At 39.1% G+C, this 26,725-nt stretch overlaps 2 protein-coding genes across 2 annotated transcripts; one reads left to right on the forward strand and one right to left on the reverse strand.

Moving 5' to 3' along the window:
* Positions 1 to 1,582: 1,582 nt before the first annotated feature.
* dctpp1 (dCTP pyrophosphatase 1) lies at positions 1,583 to 2,368 on the reverse strand. The gene has a single exon (XM_015402265.1). It carries the CDS (start codon positions 2,255 to 2,257, stop codon positions 1,739 to 1,741), a length of 519 nt encoding a protein of 172 aa, XP_015257751.1. The 5' UTR covers positions 2,258 to 2,368; the 3' UTR covers positions 1,583 to 1,738.
* A 119-nt stretch (positions 2,369 to 2,487) lies between these two features.
* Positions 2,488 to 26,725, forward strand: gatb (glutamyl-tRNA(Gln) amidotransferase, subunit B). The gene is made up of 13 exons (XM_015402264.1): positions 2,488 to 2,644; positions 3,516 to 3,669; positions 3,763 to 3,876; positions 14,025 to 14,223; positions 16,811 to 16,933; positions 17,050 to 17,163; positions 18,520 to 18,604; positions 21,175 to 21,219; positions 21,430 to 21,622; positions 21,766 to 21,899; positions 24,538 to 24,616; positions 24,699 to 24,833; positions 26,424 to 26,725. The coding sequence occupies exons 1-13, from the start codon at positions 2,526 to 2,528 to the stop codon at positions 26,547 to 26,549; spliced, it is 1,620 nt and encodes a 539-aa protein (XP_015257750.1). The 5' UTR covers positions 2,488 to 2,525; the 3' UTR covers positions 26,550 to 26,725.

The following is a 26,725-nucleotide window of genomic DNA, read 5'->3' on the forward strand; positions in this document are numbered from 1 at the left end:
TGACATTTGGTTTGTTATGTCTGTTTTATCTTTATATATCTTTTTATAAGCAGAGTTTATGGTGGATTCTATGGTGAGATTTTTCAGACTGTGCTGCAGCAGAGCATCCTCCCCTGATCATGATACTTCCACCTCCGTGGGAGACAATTAATTTAAGGTTCTCTCAGAATATCTGATTATTTCAACACGATTAATGTCGATAGAATAGAATGGAACAGAATAGGATAGAAAATCCATTTATTGTCCCACAATGGGGAAATTCTGGTGTTAACAGCAGCAAAAATATCGCACAAATGTGGACCTGTCCAGGGTGTACCCCGCCTCTTGTCCGTAGACCGCTGGAGATATGCATCAGCACCACTTGCAACTCCACTTGGGGTTAAGCATGTCAGAAAATGGATGAATGGAATTTGTTTTTTAACATTGCCCAGGTACCTTAAGTCCTTATTATTGTTTAGGCAACAAAGCCTGCTTTACTCTGACTTGCTGGAAGTCAAACTGCCCCTGGGATGCTTTATGGCTATAAATTACAGCATTTGAAATGCATTCCAACTGGCTTGGTGGTGTCCCAAAGAACTGTTTGGTACATGCTCAATAATCCTAGATCCACAAGGAGTACAGCTGAGGCTTCAGAATCGTTTAAAACGTCTCTTCAGAAACCCAGGTCCTAACTTCATGCAGCATGTCAATTCATATGAAAAACTAAAACCGTACGGAATCTGTATTAATGGAGCTGTTGACGGATTTTTGTGTATTGTCATACTGCTGCATGCTTACTCCACAAGCAGTAGTTCATGGGTTATAGCCGGGTACTTTAATGATGAAGAAAAACAGGAGCAGAACTCCGTGTATCAGGTCAGACCTGGGTACAGAGCACTGCTCAGTGGAGCAGATTCAGATATTTTTAAGAGGTAATCATGAAGACCAGTTTTCTGAGATATGCTAAATTATTAGCTCAAGTAATCATTATGGGACTTTTTTCACATAATACAAGATACTGATCTCGTAATTATTAAATAAGCTAATTTTTTTTTTCTTTGGTGAATGCTGATTTTTCAACAATACTGAATCATGACATACTGCAACATCAAATATATTGTCCAAATGATATATTAATTCATGATAAAGCTGATAATTTGCACGCCATTGGCAAAATCTGGGTAGTTTTGGAATGCAATTCCAGTACTTAATGAATGTAGTAAAAAAAAAAGTTCAGGTATTCCTGATCGTGATAAAAGCACAAATAAGCAGATTTTCCAAGTAGCTTTTACTGTCAGAAGAAATAAAACAGTACAGACTGAATAAACATGTTTTGTCTAATGGGAAAATAGAAAAAAATGCTTGTCACATCAGGATTTCAACTTCCTTTGATGGTTTTATCCAAACTGCTACCTTTACACTGAAACAAAACTAAATAACTTAAAATGTAGGTATAAATCGAATGGGGAGAAATATCTTCTTCCCCATCTATCCTCCTCAAAGAATTTGCACAACATTCTTTAAAAAAAAAAAAAGTACAAAAAAGATTACCAAAACACAAGGCAAAACTCCAGTTTAAAGACATTAAGGCAACCTGTTTGTGTCAGGTAATAAAACGTAATGCTGCCTTTAATAGAGGAGAAAATGAGGCATCCCTTGTTTTCTAGATGATGACTCAGAATAATGTCATTTGAACCATAAGATGCTGAGCAGCATGGGTCTCATCCAGCCCCCTGATCCAGAGCAGACTCTCCAGCACTCAGTCCTTGTACTCGGTGTATTTCTTGGCCGAGCCATGCACCTTACTCGCTGGATACTTTAGTCGATTCAGCGCCATTTTGCGGAGCACCGCTTGGGGAAGATCGACGCGGCATTTCTCTGCCAGCTCCACCAGGTAGATCAGCACGTCGCTCAGTTCGTGTGCCAGCTGCTCCCTGTCAGACTCGGTCCAGTCTGGAAGCCCCTCCGCCACCTCCCCCTTCCACTGAAAGAGCTCGGCCACCTCGCCCACCTCCCCGACCATAGCGAGGAGCAGGTTCCGGGGCTGGTGGAACTTATTCCAGTCCCGCTCGTCCGTGAACTCGGCCTGCATCCTCCGAATGTCCTCCATGCTGGGCTCCGGGCTGAAGGCGAACCTCCGCGGGCGTCCTTCCGCTCCTCTGAAGCCGGACTGGGCCTCCTGGGCTGCTCCATCCACCGTAGCTGGTTCCGCGCAGCTCCCGTTTAAAGAAACGTCAGCTTCCAGTCCTCTGGAGTCTTTTCCGTTTGTTGCCATCATGTTTTGGCAGCTTGTAGTGCAAAAATAAGCTTTTAACGTCGGAAAACAACCAGCTCGTAGATTTCTACCATGTGAAGAAGTCCCGCCAGTTGGTAGAACGGAAGTGACGCATTCTTCTTCTTCGTTAGATTGGCGGATTGCAACCAACAAACGGAAGTGACGCATTCTGAACGGAAGTGTAGTTTTAAGCTACAGCCCCGTTCTCTTTCATATTAAAGAGCTTTAATCAAACTACAACTCCCATAATCCCCTGACTGACTCTGGTATCATGGCTGCCTCCTGTATGGCAGCTAGTGAGCTGCTTCATAACATCAAATTAATACATTTTGTTAGACGAACAAGCTCTTCAAGGCTACATTTTAGCAGTCAACTTCTGCAGGCCCAAAGGTAACAATTACCATATTTATATTAATCTAAATTGTTCAAATTTGATGTCATAGTGTTTAATGTGGAATGTAATGGTGCAAAAACATTTTTAATTCTCTAGTTCAGGGGTGCTCAAGTCTACTATCCTGCTCCTTTTTGATGCAGCCCATTTTTAACACACCTGAATCAAATGAGAGGCTCATTACCATGCCTGAGTTAAATGAGAAGATTGAACCTTTAGATTCAGGTGTGTTATAGAAGAGACGCATGTAAAAGGTACAGGATGGTAGCTCTTGAGGACCTCTGCCCTGGTTATTTAATGGGGTTATTGTAGGTATCTATGAGCAGTCAGTGTTTTACCTGCAGTAAGCAGAGTTTGGCTGGTTGTACTAAACTGTGTTCTGTTAAGAGAAAGAAATCAATCAGATGCAGATTTACGTTTTAATGAAAAATCCTTTTTAAATTTAAGTGTAGCAATACTGAGAGAGCTGTATGTTGATGATTTTTAAAGGGCTGCACCATATTAAGGTATTTGGGAGCGCTACTATTGCAAAATGACTTAAAATAAATAAGGTGTGGTAGTGTCTTTCGTCTTTTAATATAGCAAATTTAAATCCAAGCTAATGAACAGTCTGCTGTGAAGTCACTGCCGTATCATTGCATTATAGAATTTTATGGAGCAGCTAAGGTGTAACAGATACAATGTGTATAAATGTGTCGTTACACCCCTAGTTAAAAAAAATGGTCTAAAATCAAAAGAATAAAATTAACACAAAACATTTAAAACAACTTTCAAGTAAATCATCTACAATATTAAATTTCCTCTTTAACTGAAATTGTAAGATAATCCAAGCAGTAAATAGAAATGTTTTCTTTCTGTTATGTATCACAGGGATCCACAGCAGCTGGTCGGAGTGGTCGGTTTGGAAATACACGCCCAGATTAGCTCAAACACCAAACTGTTCTCTGGCTCCTCGGTTCAGTTTTTAGCTCCTCCAAACTCCTTGGTTTCATTCTTTGATGCTTCTTTGCCTGGCACACTACCCGTGAGTGATATTATTACCGTATCCATAATCAGCTGGAAACTGGTGAAATGTTCTACTTCTAGATCAGATGTTTATTTTCCAATTTGTTTGAAGGTTCTCAACAGGCGGTGTGTTGAAGCAGCAGTGATGACAGGACTGGCTCTCAACTGTACCATCAATAGGAGATCCCTCTTTGACAGGAAACACTACTTTTATGCTGACCTTCCTGTGAGTATGCATGTTCTTTATGTTTGTTATAGTATATGTCAGTCAGAGGTAGAAAGGCATTACTCCAGGGGCTATAAAGAATTATCTTCCAGTGTTTGCTGGCATGGATGCTTATTTGCTTGTGTGTTTTTATAATAAATTGTGATGGGATGTAATGAGATTATTAGTTAAAACTGAGGAGAAATACCCCAAAAGTATCTTTATTTTAAAATAATTTAATTAGAGCTGAATTTTTTGTTGAGGGATACATTTGGACATCCCATATTTATCAACATATAAAATTTTTAAAAACAAATGTGGATAATGGGAACATTATTAAATAGCATTTTGAAGGTTTGTCCTGTTTAAACCTCAGACATTTATTTTGGCACTCTGGTTCCTGACTGTTAAAATGAGAGTGAACACCATGGAGAGATCTAGAGAGCTGCCTGGGGCCTTCAGGAAAGAGACTGGAGCAGCTTATGGGTCTGGTAATGGATTTAAAGTTGATGTCTCAAAAGAACGTAAAATCATCCTAATGCAAGGAAAACAAAATAGCAGGAAGAGGTAAAAAAAAAATCACCACTGGACCTACAGAAGACTATTTCAGCCGTTATTGTGATTTCAACCCCTTGAAATCAGACAGAGACCACACAATCAAACTTTAATGGGTAGTTTGAAACGTAGACTCTTTGACAATCACGAAGACCAGGCTGAAGCTTGCTAGAAAGGATGTACCGTAAACAAAACTTAGATCCTGGACTAATGTATTTTCGACCTACCAATCTAAAGCTGAATTGTAAAACAACATCGAGGACGTGGTTTGTTTCATAAACCAAACACAGCATTCAGGGAAAAGAACCTCTCATGCTGGGTTCACATGGTAAGATAACAGTACAGGTTTTTGTGCTTACTTTCACCTTCAGAGATGCTCTAATTATTGTGACAGCTCTTAGAATAATGTTTTGATATAATCTTGGTGTGTGTTTTTTTTAAGGGTGATCATGTCTGTGTTTAAAGACATGGAGACTGCTCCAAAAACAAATCAGGGATTTCCAGCATACAGATGCCTTAGCGCATTTGGTGTTCTCTGAGCTCAGATGAGGACGAAAGCTGTCGAATATGACGTGAAGTCATTCCGAAAGATCTTCTCACCAGTTTAGTCAACAGATCCTTTGCTTTTTTACCAACACTTTTTTTTATTGAAATTCACTTTCTGTTACAATAAGTCCACTAAATATCAAATACACCATTGCGACTTTCTTGTTGGCCAGCTCATGTACTCCAAACTAGGGCTGGACAATAATTTATGAACAATATATATCGATCGATAGTCCTGTGGCGCAATAGAAAAAAAAGAGGGTCGATAAAAGTTTGATATAGAAACACAGTTTTCCTCCCTTTTCATTGTAGCCTATAATGTAGGTTCAGGCTACAGTCACCAATTCCAACCAGTCGCAATCGCGGACCCAGGCACGCCGTGACAAAGCGCCGCCCTCTCAAACCACAACACAGAGCAGGTGATGATGTTGCAGCAGGAGAGGCAGAGGAAACTGAAGTGCAAATTGTCCCCAGTTTGGTAATATTTTGGTTTAGCAAGTCAGACAGAAACCAAACCACAGTGATTTTTAAAATTTGCAGGGAATCGGTAAAAACAAAGTCTGGTAACACAGCCAACTAGTTTTATCATCTATGCTGCTCACACCCAATGGAGAACGAGCTTGTCGACCCCAGTGTGGTTCCTCATCATCGAAGGAATCTTCAGGAACTTCTGCCAAAACAAAGCAGACAAAGCAAGTTTAACTGGGCTTCCTTCTTTGTGATAAATATGACAAAGCATCCAAGTGACAAACGACATCACTCATGTAGTAACATGTTTCATCATGGTTATGCTGTCGTTGTCTGCAGCTGAAAAACCTGGCTTTAAACAGCTGCTCGCCACTCTTACCCCAAAATCCCACATCCTCCGTCAGCGCTCCGCCCCGCTGCGCTCCAGACCGCCTGCGCAAAGCAAAGCCTACAGCCTCCGCCGTTGCTCTTGCCCCGCTCTGACTTCCTTGAAGCTCCAGGAGAGCATGCGCGATATTGTTATTAAATTCATAGGAGCAAAACATGCGGAAAAGAACACTTTATTTAATATGACATTGTTAAAAATAATCCCCATCAGGGTATGTTCAGTTTCTGCTCAAATATTTTCTTTTTGTTGTGGATTTTTGTAACAGGGATAACTAGGATCATACAAAATTGGTTTGTATGAACGATGTTTGTCATCTACTTCCAAACTCAGCATCTCTTCATGCATGCCTGCGATAAGAAGTTTATTTCGAATGGATTTGATTAAACTTTTAATACTCTCGCTATAAAATAAATATTTTGATCGAGATGAGAAAGCTGCTTCCTGGTATGTTGAAGAACCACTAGTTTCCATTTAATAATTTAATTAAACTGCCTTAGTTTTGGGGAATTTATAAGAATTATGCTATCATTTGTAGTACCAATCCATCATTAAAATATTTTAACTTGACAAACCAGATCTTCTCTACATTCTTTTTTCTGTTTGGTGCAATTGCAATTGCGGATCTTGACCCGGCTGGACCGGAATGGAGCAAAAAATAGCTCAGCTCCGTATTTTGATGGTGACTGTAGGAGAAGACGTAGGTGGACGATGACATGCGGAGGAGTAGCGGCGGATGTGGAACAGTTTTCATTGATTAACATGGCGTAGAAGTACTCTGCACGACGTAAGTGAGCGGGGCGGAGCGGAGCTCTGACGGAGTATGTGGAATCTGGGGGTTAATCCGGGATAAAAATTTCCGGGCTGCAAGTTTTTCTCTAACTCAGCACTCCCTAATGTATACAATGAGAGTAGGGAATCAGTGCAAAATGTGTTCAACTACGCCACAACATTGGACCTCTGGTCTAGTCACACATCCCAGCCTTAGCTCAACCTCTCAATTTACTACATAGATTGGAGCATAGAACTTAAAGCTGCAGTCTGTAACATTGAGGAGAGAGCAGACTTTGACTGAAAATTTGAAGAAAAACAGGTTTCACGCCACTCCCTCTCTGCTTCACTCATGCCCCACCTCCAAGCTCCACCCCTCTCACAGCATCTGCGCGGCTACCGCATGCGACCATAAGGGGGGGGGTTGGGATGTGGATTCAGCGTGTGTGAGCTGTGATTGACACTCCATCAGACGCTCCTCTGGCTGTGATTGGTTGTTTTGACTCGTCCCGAATTATTCTTTCCAGATTGAAATACAGGCAGTAGGCGGGACCAATTGAAGCAGTTTTTTTCACAGGTTACATATCACATGTACTGCTGTCTGGGCATAGGGACAGTTTTAGCCAATATGACAAAAAGGTGATTTTTAAAAACTTACAGACTTCAGCTTTAAGAAATAAATCTCTAGAATCTTTTATATAATTGTTGATATCAATCAATATCCATTTTTTTACTATATGCTTTTTTTTCCCTACATCGTCCAGCCCTACTCTGAACTAGCGTTTTGATCTCAGTAGGTTTTGTAAAACATTTGAATTTTCCTGAATGAAATCTGTTTCATGTGTTGAGCCCATATCTATGTACACTGCATCCTGCAGGATCAAACCTGTTAAATCTACAAATTAAAAAAAAAAGAAAGAAAGAAAAGTTTAAATCACGTGTTATAGGTGCCTTAGAGTTTTTAAATCACAACAAACCTAAAATCTTGCCATTTGAACCAGGCTTTACCAGCTCTGAAACAAGGAAGTGGACGTTTCATGGTTTGGGGATGCTTGCTGCTGTACAAATGGACAGCTCAGTATAACAGAAAGCAGTGTAAAGTCCAGAACTTCTTCCTAGGATTACCTTTGTTGTGTTAGAAAATATCGGACCATCTGTAACTGGCTGGGTCCTGGTATGAACCAAAGCCCAGATCTCGCTAGATGCAGTGGGGTAACTTTAAGATAGTCTGAGCATCCAAGAAACCGCTCAGACATTTCAATGCATTAAGTAAGGAGAAGATCAGGTGTTCCTCAGACTGATCTTAGAGTAAAGTAAATAATAATATCTCTATTAGACTGGCTCTTATGGGACAGGGCGCCCTACCACAAGTTAAACAAGGCTGACCCTTTTGCTCACCTATTAAATAGTTTTCATTTGAATAGATGAATAAACAACAGACACGATATAGGAATATAATGAAATAAAATGCAGCCCTGCTTAGTCACCTACTTGCAGAATGTTGGTGAACACAGATACTAAACAATCTGTATGAACCCCATCTACAAAACATCTTAAACAATTTCAGTATTAGGTACTTAAAAGTGCAACATTTCTAGCTAGTCATTGCTGATATGGAAATTGATATATTATATAGAACCCTTACACAAGAAGTAAAATGTTACAAGCCTTTTTTTCCAGGTAATTTGATCATTTATGGCTTACATAAATTGCAAAAGCAACAATTCAGCATCTCAGAGAAATAAAATATAGTGAAAAATCTCATTACTGGAAGCTCATGGTGTCATGCCCTAATCAGCTAATAATTCAAAACACCTGCAAATGTTTGCTGAGCATTGTCACTGTGGGTCAGCAGGCTACAGGATGACGGTGAAGACTGCTGACCTTACAGATGTTCACAAGGACGGTGAGCCACAAAAGGTCAAGTGGGGAAGAAGAGAGAGAGGAACAGGTGGATATGTAAAGTAATTATAATGCAAAACAGATGAAAATTAGATTTTAGAAGTTGGGGGGACACAAGTATTCAATCCAATCACAGACCAGATTCAGTGGCACCTCAGATGTTTGTAAAGTGAGCTTCTCCGGAGTGACAATGGCGACAGCCAATTGCTCAAGAAAAGACGGTGGGCCAATCAGGAGCTTGTGGGCAGTCTAAACTCAGGGAAGTGGGCTTCAGCTTGAACTGTGGTTTTCCGCTTGGTCCTAGTGCTCGACGATTGTCTGTGTACTGTAGCATAAAATTGTTTTTGAACAGTAAAACTTGCAGGGGACAAAAAAGAAAAAAATTGAAAAAGTGCAGGAGACATGTCCCCCCCCTCCCAAAAAAATGACATCCATGATGTGACATAAAGCAAAGTATTATCCTATCTTATATCACTTTTGAAAAGTATTTGAAAATTTCCCAGTCCAACTGGAGAGGCTGCTTGAAAGCCTAGTTTGAAGTTTCCACAGTCAGTGATGGTGTGTGGGGCCATGGCATCTTCTGGTGTTGATCCATTGGTCACCAACTTGAAAATTCTAGAGCACTTCATGCTTCCTTCTGCTGGCAAACTGCATGGAGATGCTGATCGTTATTTATCCAGTGAGACTTGATACATGCATTCAGTGCCAAATGTATCAAAACCTTACCGACTACCAGGGATTTAATGTAATGCATCGGCCAGCAAACTCCCTAGAACTAAACTATCAGTAAATCTATGTGTAACCTTAGGGCTGCTGGCAAAGCAAACCAGGCTTCCATTAAACCTTCTTAGAGCCACACGCTGATTTCTCTGCCATGGTGCACTGATGCAGTAAATCATGCAAAGTACTGATTGCATAAAAAAATGGGCATACTTTTTTAGAAGTCATACATGTGCTTACATCAACCTTTTGTTTTTTTAAATAGGTCTATCTATGGATGTTCTCATTTTCTACGATGATTTTTTTGATCTTGAAAAAAAGGGTAAAAGTTTTGGGACCAGACCCGAGTCAATGACAGTGTCATAAAGGTGCAGGGAGGGCGGTTGGTCCATGTTTTCAGAGCGCTGGGTCCCAGTTCGCCATCAGACAAGGTTCTCACATATATGTGCAAAAAAGGAGGTACATTTGTTTTAAAAACACTGTTTCTTCAGCCTTTACGCTCAATAAAATTCAGTATATCAGTCTAACTTTAGGTAAGGTAATGGTAAGGACCCTAAAGTGGGAGCCCTGTTGTCAGTCAAAAAGCCTGTATTATCATAAAACTGAGTGTATCAGCCAAACTTCAGCATAGTAGTGACAAATTTTAGCGTATCGAGCTACACTAAAATGCACCTGTGAAAACCCTGATAGCTAATTATGCTGGTCTTATGATCTGAATACTTATTTTGTTTTCTCTTGGTCATTTAATCATGACCTGATCTTCCTCGTAACCATCTGTTTGTCCTAAAAACGCCCCTACATGAGTAGTTATAATGAATCATCACCATAATTGTGACCTGTTAACACAGCTCTTTAGACACAGCAATGGTAAAAAGTAATGGCACCATCCTTCATTTTTTAGAACAATACATTTTGTAAGGGCAAAAAGTTCAGGTATTAAAAGGAATTGCAGAATAAAAGCCTCAATATTTAGCAAACATAAAAATGATTTAGAGGCTGTGCTTCAACAAACAAAGTACACCCAAAAAACCCAGATATGTCCAGAACAACTGAATAATAGCAGGACTTAATTTGAAAGAAAGGCAATAATAAAAGACTGTATACTGTGGATATTTTTATCTTAGAGTTCACCACCTTCCTTTTTCATTTATATTTGTTTTCTCCTCTTGAAAACATAAAAAACTCTAAAATGATGATAAATGAAACACAACATTGATTCTCAGCTTACTAAAGAGCTCTAACTGTAAAAACATCTTGTTTTCCTTATTAAAGGTAATATAAATATTTGAGACTCTATAACATGATTGCTCCAGTTAGAAAAGGTCTAGAAAACGTAGCTTTGCTCACAGTGCTGGTTCTTATTTTGCTTTCTAAAAGGACCTTTTGCACCGTGATCTTTCCCAACCTCTCCAGACCCCGGGGCTAATTTTCCTGGCATTATGAGTGACATTTTAAGGAAAAGATTAAATGTCATGGTTGCTCCACAGTGACTTGCCCCGTCTAGCAGAGTTTAGCATTTTAAATTTGCAAATTCTGTCCAAACCCACTAAAAAGGGATTATGGATGGCTCAGGGCAAAGATAATAAGGAGGACGATTGTTAACCTGAAGATGTCACCTCCTGTTTTATTAAAGCTGCCTAAAGAAGGGTTTCACACAGTCACACTGCAGGAAATTACATGAAAATTAAATCCAACTTTTCATTGCAACTTCTTCTTTAAAAGCAAGACTAAGACTTTAATTTTGAATGAAATAAATGAATTGTAAAAAGAGGGGGAAAAAAACATAAAAATATGTTTTTTTCTTTTTTTCTTTTTTTTTCAAAGATTTTATTTCTTATTTTCAATCTGCTGTAAAACGTTTTCATGTTTATATTTACCTTTCTGGATTCATCCCCTTGGGGAGCAGTGGGCTGCCATTGTTTGGGGCTCAGGGAGCAGCGTTGGGTTAAGAGTCTTGCCTAGGGACCCAAAGTGCCGGTCTGTGGGATTGGGACTTGACCCAAGCGCAGAATTTGAAGAATAAAACAAATGCTGCCTCATTATATCAGAACGCTTTCATTAGTAAAAAATCTCAACAAAACATATTTTAAAGCAGTTTGTGTCTGTAAAGACTGTTTTAGTTTGTCAACACTGGAGGGAAAACTGGAAAACTGTTTAATATTCAGAGAATCCCCGTTTATCAGAACTTTCTAGCATTTGCAATGTTTTCTGTTTACCATCCTATATAATTCATCATCTTCCCTAAAAATCTGTACATTTTGGAAAAGCTCAAGGATTTTCTCAAGCATTTATCCAAGGAATCCAAACTGCTCTCGTTTGGATTCCTTCTCAGCCTTGGGATCACAGCAGGGATGCTGATGTCTAATTACAGTGATATTTTTTCTTTGAAATCTGCAGGAAATCTCTCGTCAGTATCCTGAACCTTAATTTGTGTTTAAAATTCATGCATTAAAAGTACCGTGCTTGGTTTCCATCAGGGTAGTAGCCCCTGAGGTTAATCCTGCCCTCTTTTATTTATTTTTATTTTTTTTAAGGTTTCTTAACAGACTGAGAACAGTCCCCGCTGTTGCCTGACTCAAAACGGATTTAGATTCCTGCAGACTGTAGTGCCTCCGTTGTTGCTTAAAACAGCTTGATGAACTCAATGAAGAGTGGCTTTAATTATGCAGCTGGTGAGATCACTTTCGTCCTCCTGTAGCCTCTATTTTGAGGCAACAGAACCGAGGGAGATGTAACTGCTTTTTGAAGAAATACATTTTCCACACTGCTTTGCACATTATTGATGAGATCCACAAAGAATTACTGATTACATTTGGGTAAAACGCCTCAGCTGTTCATTTTGAGACTAATCTGACCAGCGTTCCCTCTTTAAACTGAAGCAAGAGTTTTGTTTAATTAAATGGCAACTCCACCGTTATCAATGATTAAAGTTTCCTTGAGAAATAAAGTGTCCAACTAAACAAAGATGTCTGTGTTGTTGAGGCTTTGGGGTGTGCCTAAGGAAAGAAATTAAATTGACTCTATGATTGCAGCATCAAGACTGGGAACGCAATCAGCGTGCAGGAGCCTTGAACGAGCTGACCCTCACAGTGTTGTTTGTTTAGCTACTTTAGAATGAGTCGGTAAATGACTCAGCGGCTCTCAGCACAGAAATGAGCGTCTGAGACCATCTAACTGCTCATTAAGACAGAGGTTGCTTTCTGAGCAGATACAGGAATGCTTAATGTGGCCACCATGATCTCATTAAAAGAAAAACATGCTTCTTCTGCAGACCAGCTGATCCATTCTGCAGCAAATACAATATTGTTCCCCAACTCAGATACTCCCCAGTTTACATGATGTATAAAACATCTAGAGAGACAATTGAGTCAACAACAACAACAAAAAAGAGAATGAAAATTACAAAGGAGGTGCTTCTTGAAAAGACAATGCATAATCTTTAAAACGGAAGAGTTAATGATAGGAGCTACCAAGCTGAGAGGCCTGCTGAGTTCAGTTGTTTTTCTTTCCTTCTGTTTTAGCAGGAAGCAGCGTGGAGATGATTGATGGTGTCAGTCATAAAGCTGGTGACTAACAGCCCCACTCGTATCTTTCTCCCACATTCTCGCTCTCTTTAACATAAATAGGATAAATGTTTATTTCTTTTGATGTAGTTGCCATAGTAATATGGGGAAATGAATACTTAGGGCCACTGGAACAAAGAAACAAAAACATTTTTTTTTCTGCTGTCCTCAAAAGAAAAAGCTGCGCTGTGGCATAACTAATGATGCCACCCGTCTCACCTGTACTGAGATGTAATTATCTCATGATCTTTAGGCAGTTTTATCATCCCGTTTAGATTTAGGATTCTGACTGGATACTATGATCGATATGAGTTGATCGTTATCCTTCCCCCTTTTCCACATTTAGTCCCCTTACAAGCTAGGACCTCCTGTATTAAGATCTTATTTGATAAACACACAGCTTCATGTAAATGTGAGATGAAGTGGATAGGATGGAGGGTTATCAAGAGCAAAGAAACAGTCTAAAAAAAGTGGATAAAATCAGAATATTACTGTACACTTTTATTCAGCCCCTATATATATGTTAGCCCCAAATTAAATTCCAATGTAACTGACTACCTTAGAAAAAAATCACCTAGTTAGTAATTTAATTCTGGTTTTTACAGTTTCAGGCCTCAGAGATTGTTTAAAGAACAGGATAAAAAGAATGATATACGAATAAGAAGCAGAGCAGACGGGTCAGAGAAAGAAATATTATCTATATATTCCTACCAAGAGATGGTCTGAACTGACAGGCTAGGCATTAATCAAAGAAGCAGTCAGGAGGCCCATGGTAACTCTGAAGGAGCTGCAGACACCCACAGCTCAGGTGAAACAATCTGTTAACTTTGCCGCTTATGAACTCTATAATGGAAACGTTAAAGAAACCATTGTAGGAGGTAGCCATAAAGGATCCTATTTGCAGTCTGACTCAAGCATAGAAGGAGAACCAGGAGTCGATGCAACAATATTTGAGCTTTCTAGACTTCCTGCAAAGAACTGCTGCTTTGAAATGAGGTGGCACCAAAGAGGCAAGCAAGCTGGCCAGATTGAAGAGTGAGAGACTTCAAAACAAGGCAATTCTGTAAGAAACCAGTTTAAGGCTAGAAAAACTCAGAGCATGGAACATTAAAGCATATTTATTTGCCAAACTGGCTCAATTAAAACTCAGACCTGTATCTAATTAAGAATCTGTGTCTTGGAGGCATTTAAAAATGTATTTTTTTTTGTTTTGGTCTGCCATTATTCATCATGTCATCATTGCACCTGGTCTCTTCCAGGCAGGATACCAGATCACTCAGCAGCGTCGCCCAGTGGCAGTGGACGGGATGCTTACCTACAGCGTCCTGGGAGGGAAGAAGAGAAACCAGGTGATCAGGAAAAACGTTCACATTAAACAGATTCAGCTGGAACAAGACAGTGGGAAGAGTCTGCATGATGACGTCCACAGTCAGACACTCATCGACCTTAACAGAGCAGGTTAGAGAGCCGCATCGTACAAAGAAAGATGAACTACCGATGAAACTAATTAATTCTGTTTTTATTTCTTTTAGTCAAGTGTTAGAGCATCATTCAGGGACAAACAGTGTTTTAATTGATCTTGGAGCCATTTTTAGCTTCTATTTTTTCATGGTGAATTAGTGACGTTCGGAGCAGTGTAAATCAGCTCTAAAGGTGGATTCCTGAAAATTACAGAAACTTATATATCACTGATGGGGATATGTCAGAAACCTTACAATAAAACAATCTTTTCTTATTTAACTAAAGATCTTTGAAACAACAGTGGTGGAAGCTAAATGTTAGGTTTATGATGAGGAAGAATTCCAACCTCTAACTTGGAGCTCCTCACCAAAGATGGAAGCTTTGACATGCCTTTTTTACTAATGTCACTAATGCCACTTTATGCTGCAGTTCTCAAGCAGTAGGGTTTGGTAGATGTTTTTTTTTTATCTCACTTAGGGCTGAAACAATTAATCAGATTAATCATGATTAATTGATTATTGAAATAATCATCAACTAATTGAGTAATCGATCAATCATTAACTGGAGTATAGAGACTCTAGAACAGAGCAACCCACTTAGAGCTGTAATTATACAAAGATGTAAAAAACATATAAACATTTTATTTGCAAGAACAGAAATGTTTTCGTCCACCAATATACTCTATCCAGAACTCCTTAAGTGTAAAAATTTTCTTTATATTTTTATCTGGTTTGATTTCGTAAAAAAAAAATCTTCTTTAAGGGACCTTTAACTATCTGATAATTAATCGATTAATCAAAAAAAAAAAAATCGACAGATTAATCTATTAGCAAAATAATCATTAGTTGCAGCCCTAATCTCAAGATTTTTGTTTTTTAAAAATATTTAATTCAATTCATACAAAAAAAGCGCTGTTTTCAACTAATTCCTGACCTGTGACTGTCGACGCAAACAAACCCCACTTGAATGGTATGAACCCTTGTTTTTCCCAGTTTGAAGATTAGCTAAATAACAATGAGTCTTATGGCATATCTATTCCTAATAATAATTCTTTGACAATCGAATTAACTTAAAAAAAAGTTTACTCTATTGCAGATGTAACTAGTTATAAATCAGCGGGGTCTGAAAAAAAACAGCAAGTGTCCCGAGACAAATTTAATTATAATCCGTTACTTTAAACAGAATTTAACTCTGAAATAAAATACAGGTGTTTATGCATCCATGTTATACATTGACTTTTTAAATAAAAAGAAAAATATATATTAAAAAAATAGGATATTTTTACATTTTTAAATCTAAAGTGTTTTTTGAAGTAGAGAACAACAGTCTTTCAGTTTGGTATATAGATAATTTTCTGATTCACATATTTTAGGGCGACAGTGGCGTTGGATGTAGGAGTTTGCCCTGAAATCGAAGGGTTGACGGTTCAGGCCCTGACTCCGACTTTCAGTGTCGTTGTGTCCTTGGGCAAGACACTTCACCTGCATTGTCTACTGATGGTGGTCTGACGGTGGAGCCAGTGTACAGCGCCAGTTTTGGGGTTTTTTTTCTTTCTTTTTTATGGCTTAATAAGAGAAATGGGATTTAGGCTGACCTTCAAGGCTTTAAACCTGGCTTTGAATGGCGACAAAGCCATTCTCAAGCACTTATTGCTCATTTTGAGCCTGGATCAATATTTATTTTTGATTCTGTTCATGGTGGAGAATCCTGCTTCACAGCAGCAGGTTGAGTCAAAAATACTCAAAATGTGCAGGGTCATTTTTGAGCACGCCATTTCACTTTTCCTTCACCAGTTCACCGCAGTTCTTCCAGCAGTTCACACTTTCTTTTCTCTTTTTCTCATTGTCTTCTTCTTTCCCACCGCCCGGCTTGCCACAGGTTTGCCTGCTGTGTCTAAAAGTGGCTTCTGACTGACACAGCTCACTGGCTAATTTGTATTATGTGTAGCCTGGTCCCGGGCGCTCTGGAGGGCTTTACCATATACACAGGAGAAGTGGCCCAAGTGAACTTTTACACTGTTGTCGGACAACAGGCAGTAATTTATACTTTTTTTCAGTTGGGGTCCGGATTAGCCAGCAGATCGGTCCGGATTCTGACCGCGGTCCGCTAATCCGTGACCTCAGCTCTATTGGAATATTTAGAGGTGACAGTGGTGATGTTGGCATCCATAACTTATTTCTTAACATTGCTTTTTGCCCTCTACTGAATAAATATTAAAACAAAATGTTTTTATTTTCTGGTATTAGCAGAGGTGGAATATGCTGCTGCACTTAAAGGCTGATTTTATTACAAGTCCTTCTTTCATCCTTCCAAATAATGTGGAGGCTGTTTCATTTTGAGTTAGTTTTAAACATGTCATCCACATTCAATCTGCTCTTATTTTTACCCAGTTAAAATTCAAGGCAGAAGTGAAGCTTTGAAGTGCATATTTGCATAGTTTTTTTTTTTTTTTTTCTAACACCACTCTTGGTAACAGCAAAGTGAGGTTAGAGACACACAGAACATTTCTCAGCTCAGCTTTGTCAGAGCGCCATAAGATCGATACCTTGTGGATGTAAAACACAGCTGTCTGCACATGCACCAGGTGTAGGCCTAATGGAGCTGGTGATGGAGCCGGACATGAGCTGTGGAGAGGAAGCAGCAGCAGCTGTCAGAGAGCTTCAGCTCATCCTGCAGGCCCTCGGTACCTGTCAAGGTAACATGTCAGGTAGGAAAATCTCTTCCATTCTCTTGTACACATTTTTTTTCTCTATTTTCTGCTTGAAATTTCAACAGAAATTGTATCATTTTTCTGTATGTATCCCTCACCACTGTCTTTCCCAGAGGGGCAGCTAAGAGTTGATGCCAACGTGTCAGTACACAAACCAGGAGAGCCGCTGGGAATCAGGACGGAGGTGAAGAACATCAACAGCATTAGATATCTGGCCAGGGCTATAGGTGAGGACAGAGAAGAGGTTAAAAAACTTTGGGAGCTGAAATGGAAACGCATGTACTCGCCGTCAGAGGTGTCAAGTAACAAAGTGCAAATACTTTGTTAGCTTACTTAAGTATAAATCTTGGCTATCTAGATTTTAATGGAGTCATTTTTTTTTGTCAAATTTTTACTTCTACTCCTTTGGTTGTTTTTTTTTTATTATTATCTCAACTTTCTACTACTTACATTTTAAGAATAGGCTCATTAGTTTTATTTCATTTAAGCTAATTTTTGTTATGGCCTGTTGGTATTTAAAATATAAAAAAAACATAAAAATTATTTGTTTCATCGAGACAATTCTTTTCTTTCTTTCACTACTGCACCAAAATAAATATTTTTTCAAGATGATGCAAAGTTAAATATGACGCTGTTACCATTAGTTATAAAATTAAGCAAATTAAATATAAGGAAGTTGTCATCCAGAAATGTTCCTTTAATAGGGTAGTGCAGTAAAAGGTTTAAAGCTTCTGTCCTTATTTTTTTTTCCTGCATTACTTTTATACATTAAGTAGTTTTAAAAATCGTACTTTTACACTTTTACTTTAGTAAAAATCTTAAGTTGATAAAGTGTTTTAAACAGTAGGGGGCCTGGGTCACAGAGGCAGCAAATAAGCAAAAATTATTAAAATAGACTTTTTTATGATAGGCTGTTTTACATAACTATATTTTTAAACTTTTAATGTTTTCTTTTTTTATTAAAAATGACGCCCTCACTCTTAAAAAGTTGCCTCACTATGGAAAGTTATATCTAGCAGAAATCTGAAGAGGTGGAGGTCATTTATAAAATATTTATAATTTCAGCATGTTTTTTGTTACTTTCATATAAAAAACTCTTTTGCTTTTTCTTTTTAAATGGAACTTTTTCCTGGTAATAAAGCTGTTTGACAGATTCCATTATATTGACCTCTAAGTTATATTTATTCACAAACCTGCCTATTTCAGTTTTCCAATAGAGCAACATGGCTTTTCTCTTTACATTTCAGAAAATAAAACTTTTTGTTCTTCTTGCGATTAAAAATAAACTTTTTCCAAGGCTGAAATGTTAAAAAAATGTTGACGGTTAAAGACTGGCAACCATTTAAGTACAGTTAGTGAGAGATCGTCTGACTTTCCCTCTTTAATAAAGATCGTCTGTCATTCATGGTTATATCGACCCTGGACTGAACTGTAGCTGGAAACAATCAGCTCTTGAGGTGTTCTGTGCATTTGATGTGAGAGTGAGGTGAAGTGAGGAATATCGCTGTGTGGCAGCAGGTGTTTGGCATTAAATACCGAGTTTCAGTTGCATTCTGTATCATGCTCATGTTTTATTTTGCCAGACTTTGAGATCCAGAGACAGACTGATGTTGTGCAGAGAGGAGGGACCGTGCAAAACGAGACCCGGGCATACGATTCCAAATCGGGGTAAGTGGATGAAAAAGCAGCGCTGTGACGCCAGGATTTAGCCATTACAACACCCTGTCTGGGATCCCTGCCTGGTTCATTAGTCCTACGCTTTGCTGAGGATGAACCATCATGGTAATGATGATGAATAGAGCCATTTGGACGCTGCTGTCGGCCCGTGTTATCTGTGAGCTATGTGCAGATCGTGGCTCTCAGAATGAGCTTGCTGCCTCACAGCTGAGGCCTCCATCATCCTCTGGGACGCCGGCCGCTTCCCATAAGTCCTTCCATATCCGAGGGATGTTCAACATTTTTTCTGATTTAGTCTTTTCCTGTGAACATATAAATGAAACAAATCCATGCTCATATGGTCACTCTCCTTATTTATTATGCTCATATTTCAGGGTTTTCATTGCTTAATCCACTGGATGTTGTTGGTATTAATGTGTAAATAGAATATCAAAGTGTGAGATAAAAAGGACAATAATTAAGACAAACAGTAAAAAAGCTCGACTAGCTACAAGCTGTTCTCTTAAGCTGACAAAGTGAAGACTGGCAATTATCTTTATATTATATTATCTAATATAAAATGGCTGCAGGATGGGATGAGGTTCCACTGTGGAACTGGCAATGTGGCCGTGCAGGATGAAGAGTTTAAATCCCATTCTGGGTCCTTTTTTCATGTTGTTTGTACACATGTTCACCCTGTGCACGTGTTGGGTTAGGAAGGGTTGGGCAGTAAAACAAATACCATTATGTATTGCGATAGGTAACAAAGGAAAGGGTTTAGCTCCTCAACCTCTTGCATCCAAGATAAGCAAGGTTGCAGATAAGACTGAGCTGTTTTTATAGATTTAAGGTTGGGTTAAGTTTACAACTTAAATTCTCAGTTTTTTTTTTTCTTCAGTCCTTATTTTAAACAGAAAAAAAAACAATATTTATTCATATCAACTTGAAAGAGAGGCTTATATTGTGATAACATTATGTACTAACCAACCTTACACCCCTACAGTATTTTAGTTGGCCCCTTCAAAATGCCATTAGGTATGAATCTCTGTGTGCATAGCTGTTTTTTTCCACTGTGTTGTGTCGAACAACCTGAACGGGCGACCTGTTCAGGATGTTTCTCACCTGTCGTCCAATGACTCTTGAAAATAGATATAACCTCCTCAGCCTGTCGATGATGAGCATGTTTAGATAACCATGTAATGGATGCTGTAGGTTGGTTTTTGTTGTTGGCTGTCTCGGACAGGAGCTGTTTTATCTTACTCTAATACTGTTTTAAATTTACATAAAGTTGAAACATCATTGAATTATCATTAGGGCTATTCCAATCAGGTATTGATATCTAGAATTGGTCCAATATCATCCAAATAAGAAATATAATTTGATGAAGCCTTTTCTATCATGCCACACTATAAAATAGGTTATGAAAAGTATGTATGATTCATGATGGTATAGTTTTGGGTGAATATCGGCATTGGTCCACACTCAAAGCTGTAATTTTGGTATATATGAATAATGAAAAAGTTGTATTATGATGCCCCTAATTAACATTTAAAAAATAAGGACTGGCATTTCTGCCGACAAAGCGAAACAAACCCTGCTGGTGTTTGGTTATAAAAGTAAATGTTCTCAAAGCACCACCTGTTCACAGAGTATCAGGAAACATACAACTTCCGTTGCTCCAAAGCCTTCTGCTCATATGTAATACTTGAAAATAATCTAAAAAAAGAAGTGCCAGGGGGACTGTGAAGCATGTAGGGGGGGTTGAAGCCTGGGAACGGTCTCAACTGTGATTGACAGTGGCACATAGAGACACAATAATTGGCAAGCAAAACGATCCCAGGGATGATTGTTTTACAATGCAGCCATCGGGTCTATCTCTGCAGTCTTCTCTGGTGACAGAGATAGGGTTAGGGGGTGCTGCGGAGGAGCAACAGTGGTTCTGGTTGGGCCCATCAATAAATCTCTGAACCAAACACAATTGATTAAACAAAAATTAACCACCTCTTAACCTGTCGACACAAAATTAATTCCAAACCATTAATGTCTTATGTCTAATTATGATGCATTTTTCTCTCTTCATAATTAATGTGTTTTTTTTTTATAGCTTTTATGCTATGTGAGTTATTGAAACAAAATAATTTAAAATAAGACAGACAGATATTCTTGACTATTTTTATCCAATGTTTACCTTTTTCATTTATCTTTAAAATGGAGAGAAAAATGAAGGATTTTCAATTCTCATTGCAACAAGATCATTTAATGTGTGGTCAGTCCCTAAGGAAACCATTGCTCACCACGGTAGTGCTGCTGACTCAGTTTAAACCAAGCTAAGCCTATAGCAAAAATCAAATGTACTTTTAGCCTGAGGAGGGCGCCAAAGAGGTGGTTTCAGACTCAAAAGTAGGATTTTAGTTTTGTCAATTTTCAAACCAATGCCTGGGATACGTAGACAGCAATATTATACAACTATGTATACAGAACTGAACAGAATAGTTCCAAGGGCCTCAAATGGCCCCTGAGCCTTAGATTGACCCCCCACCGCCCAATGATTGATTAATATAATGTGTTTCTTGTTGTTTTAGGGAAACTGTTGCAATGAGAGACAAAGAAGGTCTTCAGGACTACAGGTGAGCTTTTTATTCTCCTCATGTGTCAGTGGAGCAGGAGCAGAAATATTTATTGATACATGAATAATTTAGATCAAGCCAGATGATTGAGGAAATGATGTAAAATATGATGACAACTAAATTTGTATTCGAGTCCTTCTCCTTCACTCTGAGCTTATCTTTCACACTCTGAGAGGCTTCACCCCTCCGCCTTCACTCAACTTCTTCCAGGTTCATGCCAGAGCCCAACCTGCCCCCCCTGATTGTGTTTGAGGATAACGCATCGCTGCCTGCGGGTATCGACGCGTGCCAGGCGGTAGTGGTTCAGACGATAAAGGAAGGGCTGCCAGAGTTACCCAGCATCAAAAGAGACAGGCTGGTTCAGTTGTACGGCATCCTGCCAGAGCACAGCTTCACTCTGGTGGTGAGCGTGTGGGAGGCTGAAATAAAACTAACCGTTTAATGGGATTAAATCCTTTAGTCTGGGTTAACTTAGCTTATATTCAGTGGACTGATTACATAGCAAGTGAATTATTTGCATGCTTAATACTGCAATGTTTTTTGCAGAATGAGGATGGGTTGATGGAGTACTTTGAGGAGGTGATGAAGTCAACCAAGAGGGAGCCCAGGAAGGTGATTGGCTGGGTGACCAACGAGTTGTTAGGACTCCTCAAGCAGCAAGAACTGAGCGTGAGCCAGAGGTGAGAAACACCCAGAGGAACTGGCTGTGAGGGACATAATATGGAATATTTCTCATAAATGAGCTCCTTACTAAAGCAATCCAAGTACTTAAACTGTCACAGTTTGTCACCTTCCATTTCACCTTCATTCGGGGGGTTTTGAATGACAAACCAATAAAAAAAAGTTTCTCATTAATGTAAAGAGGAAATAAATGCCTGTTCTTTACAAATTAAATCTGTGTTGTAAATTTGCATTCCAGTTATCTCCAGAAGCAGGTATAAATCTGAAGAAGCCAGATTTTAGTGAACAAACAGCCTCACAAAGACAGAGGAGCACTGCAGACAGTTAAAGGACAAGGGTCTGAACAACTGTAATTCAGAATTAGGTTATAAAAATACACATTTTAACAACTCCCAGTGAAGTGGTCAATCCATGATCTAGACATTAAAAAAGTAGGCCAGACAAGTAGGAGCATATTTAGAAAAGCAGGCATCTAATTTTGCAGGAGCTCCAACTGCAATGTAGGGGGACTCTTTACACAACTTAATCACGGACTTCCAAGACACAGCAAAACATTTAGAAGCAAGCCCTGGTCAGATAAGACTTTAATTAAAATCTTAGGTTCTAGATACATAAAGGTAAAGATACAGCTGTAGTACTGATTAGTGAATGAAAACACGTCTCACATACTGGATGCATTTCTTTCCACTTCAGTTGTGTACAGCTTTGTGTTTGTCTACTGCAAATTAAATCAATTAACATTTGTAGTTGTAATGTTACAATATTTAAAAATATTTAAATTGTGAAAACCTTTAGGATAATTTGCGCCTATAAAATCCTTAATATTAACATTGAAACAAGTTAGTATTAAAGCTGCAATGTATCAACTTTAAAGGTTCCCTCTGGGTTTATAGGTAAATAAATGTAAACTAGAATCTTACTGTGTCAAAGTAGTGATTTTAATTGGTCTTTCAGTTACCAGTGTTGGTAATGTGTTCAAAATTTCACTTCAAAAAATACGGTCCTCCTCTGCGGAAGCTACACAGAGACAGTCCCAGAGCCTTACTCAGATCTCAGATCTTTAACAGATCTAACGTCAGATCAGTAGCCAGATCCTAAAGCTCATATCAAGGACTCAAAAAGATTAAAGATAAACATGGATGGAGGAGTGTGTCCTGGCAGCGAACAGCGCTGAGTGAACCTGCAGTCAGATGATAACTGTCACAGCAGGAGTCCATTCATGAAAGGGAGTCCAAAATGTCCAGGATCATACAGTTTCCTTTTTTCATCCCATTCTGTTCTTTAATTACCCACTGCTTCTGTACCGAGAGCCAATCCAACAGTTTCCTTTCTGATCTGTAGCTCATATTAACACCTCATTTTAGTCCTTTTCACTTGTCAAATGCCATGATTGAAAGTGAAGGAGGTGACAGAGCAGAAGCAAATTACTTTTCTGCCCCTTTCTCAGATGCATAAATGGGATCATTTTGTGTTTACTAATTATTTGTCTTGTCTCTGAGAAAGTCTTTATGCGGAAAAAAGCCTCTATAGCCAAACCTGGGAGATGATATGTTCCAGAAGAGGAGCTCCCGGCTGGAACAGGCTGAATTTTACACATGTTGCACTTAAGCTTAAAATTAACAGCCTTTGTTGTTTGTTTAGGCGTGAAATAGTTGCCATGGTTTCATGGTCTCATAATTAAGCCTCCAAAATCGCGGACAGGAAGCCTTTGTTGCCGCTGGCTGCATGAAATTAAACCACCACTTCTCACTGTTTCTGTTCAGAGCACGCCGGGGTTCTGAATACTGGACGATTATGACACATCACTTTCCCTTTAAATTATCCAAAGATGGGAGTTTAATCATTTTTGCAGCTGGAATGAAAAATGAAACGGCTGAGTCAGACTGAGATTAGCTGAAGATCACATTGATTGTGGAACCTAAAGATTTCACAGTTGGAGAAAGCTTGGAATACAGATGGAAAAAAGTCTTTATTTCAGGACATTTTTCTCCTTAATTTTAAAAAAATCTGTCTTTGTCTTTCCTTCTTGCCTCTTTCTTCAGTATTTACTTAGTACATTCTTTTCCTTCCTTCCTTCCTTCCTTCCTTCCTTCCTTCCTTCCTTCCTTCCTTCCTTCCTTTCATCCATCCATCCATCCATCCATTATATGCACATAATGTTTGTGCAGAAAACCGAGTCAGAGGAACAACTGTTGGGTCTTTGTTTTAGGACCCTAGGATAAATAAGCGAAATAAAAGCTGCATGGTAGGGTACTCAGTACAAAATCTAGAAGGATTCTGATAACCTCATCTATGTTGGTATAATAAATTATAATTCTAAACTTGTAGATGTAAATGAACTTCCTCTTCCGGCCCCATCTGAGGTTTGTAGATAACTCCTATGATCCATGTAATTGTATTCAGGGAGATAAACAGCTCAGTGATTTAGTGAGAGAATTTTTTTTTTTTTTTTAGATCTAAACGGATGCAAAAAATAAAGCAGGTGTAAGAAATTCAGAGTAGTTATTTTCCTCCTTTTTCTCGTCCCTTGGGTCCAGCGATCCCAATTTGTCTCTCTCCATCTACCTTATTATTTATATCACTAATACACCTCCAGCTATTAAAATATAATTTAATTAGGCCTTAATTTGATTCCAGCCCAGTCGTTCCCGCTGCCTTGGCTGAGCTGTTGGAGCTGCAGGAAGCAGGACACATCTCCTCTTCTGTTTCAAAGCAGGTCAGTGTGCTGCACAGACCCTGCAGTTATTAGCCCAGCTCTGTGTTCTCTTTCTCACCTGCTGCTGTCTCTGTGCCCGCAGGTGTTTCAGGAGATGTGGAGGTCACCGGGAAGGACGGCCGCACAGATCATCCGTGAGCAGGACTTAGGGCTAGTTAGCGACGCCGCTGAGCTCCACAGAATCTGCCAGAAGGTTGTAGACTCGCATCCAGAGGAGGTATGGGCTTCATTGAATGTCTGGGGTTACATTTACAGGGGGATCTCAATTCATTGAAATGCAATCAAAAAGTTAACTAATTTATATTAAAAAGAAATGTGGGGTATTTTGAAAGCATTTCATACTTGTAATTTGATGATTATTCCTCACAGTTAATCAAAACAAAAACAAATTCACTTCGACAGAAGATTGCAATAGTACATAGGACCCAGAAGCCACCTGATTATAGGCTACAGGCTCCCATAACACTGTAGGAACGCTGAAGGACAGAATCCAACTTCCCTGAGGCCCACTGTAACGTTTCCACAGTTGGTGATGATTAGAGAGGCCATGTTATCATCTGACATCGTTCCACTGTGTGTGATCTGCTTCAGAGTCAGAGCAGCCATATGAGCATAATACACTGTGGATATGTAGTCATCACAATATGAGTTTTTTTTTTCAATAATAACAGTTTGGAGTGCAGTTATTGCTGGATGATATATTCCAAGTCTCATGAACTTTTATTGTTCATACTAATGTAAGATTTAGCCAGTTGGACAGAGTCCCAAGGAAGCAGCTGCTCACACTGGATATACTGACATTGCCCTGACTAAAGGTCAGAGAGGGTGTGAAGCACTGATGAAAAGGCGAGAAAAGAAGAAAATAAGACTTAAGCTCCACTTATATAGTCATTGCAATGAATCCTAGAATTAATCCCATTGCTAAATGTTCTAATACCTTACAGCCTTTACCTCAGCAGAAGCACTGATAGGTCAGCCTGTATCCATGCAGCTATTCATGCAAAAAGAGCCCTGGCCAAGTCTGGAGCACATGTCCGACTGAAGGTTGCTCTGAGGGTTTGGTTCACATTGAAATGACAGTAATTCGCAACACAAGTCATCTCAAGGCATTTCTGCAGAGTCGGTTCAATCACATCATGCACACAGATTGGTTGGGTAGTTCTCTATCTAAGGAACCCAGTAGATCGCATTAAGTCCTGGAGGAGCAACAAGCAGCAGTGGAAAGTCACCTTTACTGTGACTTTGCAGCAGGCCTCCATTATTGTCAGCTGAACATCTGTTTAAGAGAAAATCTTGTTCCATTCCCATCTAAAAGGTCTGTATATGGTCAAAATGTGGCAACTGTGCAGGCTGTGGAGTATGGTGCTCATCCTCATGTTCATACAGCCAGCAGTAGATGATCTGAGCTTTCTGGCATGGAGCATCATCTTGTTGGTAGGAACTATTAAAATATGTGATCATCTAGAGGTGGAGATGGGTAGCAACAACCTTAGGTAGGCTGTGGTGTTGACCAATGCTCAATTATTCCTAATGGGCCTCATGCATGCCTCCCAAAAACCTGCCATCAGACAACTACCAGTATCAACTATGGATGTAAAATAGGGGGGATCAAAGCTTTCATTTTGTTGGCACCAAATTCTGACAACTTCTTTGGCAGCAGAAACCGGCCATTATTTAAACTCCCTTTAAGACACATTCTGCCAATGGAAATTAAAAGGAAAATTAATAGCTTCCTTAATGGTCTCCTTACTAATATAATTTTCTGACATGCGCCTGATACTAGAGTTTTTTCTTTTTCTGTTTTCAGGTTTGTGCCATCAGGAGTGGAAATAAGAAGGTTTTGAATAAGCTGATGGGTCTGGTTCAGAAAGAGACCAAAGGAAGAGCTGATCCGGTTCTGGTGAGGGAGATCCTAGAAGAGAAGACATCATGACACCATCATCGCTTATTTGGAGCGAAACAGATGCTGTGTGTCTGCTTACACATAATCACAGCCAGATGTTTGCAGTTTGATGAAACTCATGTCCTGGAGTGGCTGCTTTGTATATATTTAAGTGTCATCAAGAATCATTGTTATAACAAATATGATCTATATTAAGCCAATAAAGG

Source organism: Cyprinodon variegatus, unplaced genomic scaffold (genome assembly GCF_000732505.1).
Source record: "Cyprinodon variegatus isolate N-32 unplaced genomic scaffold, C_variegatus-1.0 Scaffold1327, whole genome shotgun sequence".
Classification (NCBI taxonomy): Eukaryota; Metazoa; Chordata; class Actinopteri; order Cyprinodontiformes; family Cyprinodontidae; genus Cyprinodon; species Cyprinodon variegatus.

Bases quoted from the DNA above. Each gene is read 5' to 3' on its own strand.
- dctpp1 (XM_015402265.1), bottom strand. From the start codon at position 2,257: ATGATGGCAACAAACGGAAAAGACTCCAGAGGACTGGAAGCTGACGTT.
- gatb (XM_015402264.1), top strand. From the start codon at position 2,526: ATGGCTGCCTCCTGTATGGCAGCTAGTGAGCTGCTTCATAACATCAAA. The intron at 21,220-21,429 runs GTGAGCTTTTTA...AACTTCTTCCAG, and splicing joins GAAGGTCTTCAGGACTACAG to GTTCATGCCAGAGCCCAACC. The intron at 24,834-26,423 runs GTATGGGCTTCA...TTCTGTTTTCAG, and splicing joins TAGACTCGCATCCAGAGGAG to GTTTGTGCCATCAGGAGTGG.